At 39.3% G+C, this 5,094-nt stretch overlaps 1 protein-coding gene across 1 annotated transcript; it reads left to right on the top strand.

Moving 5' to 3' along the window:
- Positions 1 to 264: 264 nt before the first annotated feature.
- On the top strand, positions 265 to 4,182 carry LOC114548597 (uncharacterized). Its single transcript, XM_028568585.1, has 6 exons — positions 265 to 275; positions 369 to 487; positions 1,031 to 1,173; positions 2,912 to 2,981; positions 3,290 to 3,455; positions 3,927 to 4,182. Exons 1-6 carry the CDS (start codon positions 265 to 267, stop codon positions 4,033 to 4,035), a joined length of 618 nt encoding a protein of 205 aa, XP_028424386.1. The 3' UTR covers positions 4,036 to 4,182.
- The last annotated feature ends 912 nt before the right edge of the window (positions 4,183 to 5,094 follow it).

Raw genomic sequence — 5,094 nt, 5'->3', positions numbered from 1 at the left:
GTGTGTGTGTGTGTGTGTGTGCGTTCTGGGGAAGGACAGGGGGGGTTCCAGCTGTTCAGGAAAGTCCTCTCAAGGGACCAACTATACACATCTGATCCACAGATGATGTTTGTTATCTCATTCACTGAAAGACTGATGCAGTTTTAGAATTAAGCTGTGCAACTACTCCAATGTGAGCAAATAATCTCATCCCTTTTTATTATTATTTTTCAAGTTGAAGGATGACATGAATAATGTTTATTGTGGCCCCTGTCTTCCTGATTCATGTGCACGAGGTCAGATAAAGTAATCCGGGCTCGTTTTTATTTCATTCAAAAGTGTAACCTTGATTCAACCGTGAGTGTGTATGTGTGTGTGTTGGTCTCCAGGACGCTGACAGACCTGATGAAGGGAGGTGAGGTGAGCTCGGTGGAAAACGCCGCGGCCAGTTCGCCCAGCGGAGGGAGAGCTAACGGCGTTTCAGCCAGGATGCTGCGCAGCAGGAGTGGTGAGTACTGAAAGGGAGCGTGCACGCACACACACACACACACACACACACACACACACACACACACACACACACACACACACACAGGTACATTCAGGGTAACATACAATAAACTACCAGTGCTACTATCTGCAGTAGAAAACCTATATGTGCTGGTGTAAGTGAGACCAGTACAGTGGCACTATGTGTGTCAGTGAGAATCACATTCCCATGCAAAATGACAAAAAAAAGAAGCCAAAATGACTGATTGAGGTTTCTATTTGCCTCTATTTGCACTATGGACAGTATCATATGCACATAATGAATTTCACTCCATTCATTTTTCATAACAGAAGAGTTGAAAATCCATCTAAACCTGCTCATCTACTGCAGCGTATCAATTCCAGCCTGATGTGAGCTGGGATAATCTATCACAGGACTAAAACATACACTGTTAATTATTACAGTGATTTCACAATATTTAACAGTATTATTTCACAATAAAATATTGTATTCAGACTTTTACTGTGAAATAAATGTAAGACTGTATGTTCTCTATCACAGTACAGCATCTTATTGTGAAATTTGAATTGCACTTGAAACGCACTGCATTGTGGGGCGATTTCGTCAGAAGCCAAACTCACTGGATTCTGGATTTTGTCACAGACGTCACAGACGATCAGGAGAGATACACGACCAGATACGAGGTACGTCAAGTTGAAGGCAAAAAGTCAATAAGTAAAAGAAGGCAATAGAGTTATATGGTAGATTGTAATTCACGGTGCTTTTAATAGGTATTCTGAAGAATTCTTTGCTTTTTGGTTTAACTTTTAACGTTAGTGGACTGACTTTCATGCTGGTTAGCTAGCTAGCTATCAGACTCTGTCACCACATTTTCAGGCTCAGTCATATATTTATTTATTAAGCTGACACTTTTATCCAGAACGACATACTAACAGTCCCCCTGGACTTGAGCAACGGAGGGCTATATATATAGCTAGCTTACTAGCTAGCTAGCTAGCTATAACGTTAGCTAGCTAGCTACAACGTTAGCTAGTTAGCAGACCTCCACCGTTCTCAGACTCCCTCATTGTGGTGAAATAGCAGGTTGCCCATTGTCCGTTCAGTGTACCTGTAACGTTAATATAATTTTACTTCGGATACCAGTACCTTTTTCTCGTTTTATCAGACATTATCTACTTATCTACCAAAATCCTCCGTTTTTTTCTGCCATTATTTTTTTTTTTTTTTTTTTTTTTTTTTTTTTTTTTTTTTTTTTTTTTTTTTCGCTCAGCATGTTTCATACTCCTGCTAGCCAGTTCATTTAAATCCTTTCCCCCGCCATTTTGTGAACAATGTTTCACTGTAAATTTAGTTTGTGTGAGCATGTGTCTGAGACGGTTAGTCAGTTTATTCACCACACAAAGCTGCACAGTAACACTCCCAATTATCAGTATCAGTGTGGTGTTCCTGACTGTACTTGTATGTACAGCAAAGTGATTGTTTTAAAAACTCATATATATAGAGACCACAAAGCTACAGGATCTTCCCAGTGGCATTTCAAGCCAACTGGCACACTCTTAAAGTGTGTGTCTCAGCCCTGTGCATTCAAGTGTGGCACTATAACTTCCCTTGTAAAGCATTTGAAGGCACATTTACAAGAAGGGTTGGAAATCAAATGCCCATTTAGAGGCTGCAACTGCAGCTTTACAATTGCTTCCAGTTTTGCCTCACATGTTTCCAGGAAGCATACAAGTGGAGGTGTAGAGGATCTAGATGATTCGGTACTAGAAAAGTCTGTTCCCACAGAGCCTTTGGGTCAGCCTGAGCCTGGTCAGTCATGTTCAGACATTTCAGAGGAACAACATGAGCTAGAAGTGCCATTTGCTGTGGATGATGCCCTCTTTTTACACAACCTTACACTTCTTTACTTGAAATTACAAGCTAAGCTATTGTTACCAGCGAGTACCATTCAAACAATAATTGACGACTTCCAAAATGCCCATGAAATTGGTCTCTTACATTCACTTAACATTCTGAGTAAAAATTAAAGGTACATGGAATTCCTGAGGCCACAATAAGCAACATAATTGAAGAACTATACAAAGGGGATCTACTCAGGCTTTATAACAGGGGCGCTCTGAGCACAGATGTAAAGAGGAAGGAGGCTTTTAAACGGGTTTCAACTACGTTGATCCTGTGCCTTTATTTTTGGGAAATGATGAAAACGACAGAGTGCTTTGCCCAGTATGTACCTATAAGGGAAACATTGGCTGCACTTTTCAAAAGTGAGTCTTTTCAAGAGCAGTACGCTTTGACACGTTTGCAACCCAGTGCTGATAATGTCTATCAGGATGTTAGGGATGGAGAAGGAATTCAGAGTAATCGATTGTTGACAGCTGAGCCTTCATCATAAATATGTTACAGTTAAGGTTTATTTTACAGCCGTGTGCCACAGCCGCTGATGTGCAGAGAACAGTGATGCTACCGAGCACCCCCTGCTTGATTATCCAAGGTACTATTTATATCTGGACTTTATTCAAATTTTCTGAAATTTTCCTTTAGTAGTTTTTTTTTTTTAATTACTGTAGTAGTTGTAAATGGCTTTAGAGATTTTCAGAATTATCCCGCATTCAAGGGGTCGGGTAGCAAAGCATGTTCTGTAGCTTGAGCTGTTTGAGAGACTAAATCAGTAGATCTTGTTAGATAATATATCAGTAACAAGTGGGTTCACAGTTTAAAGGCAGTGTTGCTAGATCTCAAAATCAGAAACATTCTTCTCTTGTTCATTCAACATTCCACTTCTATATCTGTTCATTTTAGGTGACCTGATGAAGCCAAAGACTTGGATGCTATCCACTGAAGGCCAAGTGGTGATGGGGCCAGACGACAGCTTCATCAATGGGATAGCAGCCGTTTTTGCAAGCTATTACAACTTTAATCTGCAGTATCCTGAGGACGGCTCATGTACTCTGGAGTTTATTCAAAGGTATTGAAAAACTCAAATGTACATTACACACACACACACACTTATATACACACGCCTACAACAACACGGTAAGGGTCTGGATGCGCGCACCCCAAGGGGGTAAGCTTAGCCTCAGAACTCGAACCTCCTATGGCGCCATTTTGATGCTACAAAACGATCACCTCCCCGTTAGCATTCCATTGACTCAAATTAATATAGCAATAATTTAAATAATAAATAGCAATTTATTTTGACATGGACGTATTCCCACTGCAACACGCTATAAAGTATTTTTTTTTGCTAATGTATATAATGGTCTTTCACAAAACTTGATTAACGTAATTTTTCTCCCAAATGAAAGTTTTAACCCATTATCAGCCATAAATAGACCCACGGTTGTTTTTACTCTGGAGCATTCCTTCTAACTGTAAAATATAATGAGCAATATAACATGCAATACTGAAAGTTGTTGTCTTGTCATATTGTTTACAGGTGCTTCTTGGGTATTAACCCTGAGGTGGGCTCCAAATCGAAGAAAAAAACAGCTGGGAGGCATCAACCCACATGTGAGCACACTCATGAGAAAACTTGTGGACTTTGAATGGATGTCGATGTAGATATAAAGGATTAAAGTATAGGGACACCTGGCCATTACACCAACAGGAACTTTAACATTCAGGGGCATTGCATTCTAAAGACATGCATTACATTACTGATGGCAAGCTCTATATCTCTCTCTCTCTATGTATATATATCTCTCTATATCTCTCTCTCTCTCTATGTATATATATCTCTCTTTCTCTCTCTCTCTATGTATATATCTCTGTGTATCTCTCTCTCTATGTATATATCTCTGTGTATCTCTCTCTATGTATATATTTCTCTGTGTATCTCTCTCTCTATGTATATATTTCTCTGTGTATCTCTCTCTCTCTATGTATATATTTCTCTGTGTGTGTCTCTCTCTTTCTCTGTGTATCTCTCTCTCTTTCTCTGTGTATCTCTTTCTCTGTGTATCTCTCTCTCTTTCTCTGTGTATCTCTCTCTCTCTATGTATATATATCTCTGTGTATCTCTCTCTCTTTCTCTGTGTATCTCTTTCTCTGTGTATCTCTTTCTCTGTGTATCTCTCTCTCTCTCTCTCTCTCTCTCTCTCTCTCTCTGGAACAATTTGGTTTTGAAGAATTCTACAATCAGCAATACCACAAGCCAAGCAAACAGCCCGTTCCAAACACATTTTCAGCACTGCACTAGTTTAATCAATGTTATTAAAGTCCTTGTTCGTGTAATGGTCTGGTGTCCCAACAGTTTTGTCAAAATAGTGTATGAGACACTTTCTCTCTCACACACACACACACACACACACACACACACACACTCTATCTGAGCTTTTATTTGTGTTTCTGTTGATTGGAAGATGGTTGTAGTATTGTTGTTTATTGACTTCGGGTCAAATTGACCCATTTTCAATTTATTTTTATATCAGAAAATATGGGACGAGAAATAAGCGCTGAAATTGTGTTGAAAAAAAATGTAACAATTTAAAATGCTGGAAAAAGCAAAAACTGTGGGGGGAAAAAGCCTTTTTTTTCCTTTAAGGTTGACAGACAACACAAGGGTTATGATAATGTTTAAATGTACCAATGCATTCCTGTGAGGT

The sequence above is a fragment of the Perca flavescens genome, chromosome 21 (assembly GCF_004354835.1).
Source record: "Perca flavescens isolate YP-PL-M2 chromosome 21, PFLA_1.0, whole genome shotgun sequence".
NCBI lineage: Eukaryota > Metazoa > Chordata > Actinopteri > Perciformes > Percidae > Perca > Perca flavescens.
The sequence above is the reverse complement of the archived record's forward strand: the minus strand, read 5'-3'. Positions and strand labels throughout refer to the sequence as shown.

Coding starts and splice junctions, on each gene's coding strand:
- LOC114548597 (XM_028568585.1), top strand. Junction 1,174..2,911: donor GATACACGACCAGATACGAG/GTACGTCAAGTT, acceptor TTTATTTTACAG/CCGTGTGCCACAGCCGCTGA. Junction 3,456..3,926: donor ACTCTGGAGTTTATTCAAAG/GTATTGAAAAAC, acceptor TATTGTTTACAG/GTGCTTCTTGGGTATTAACC.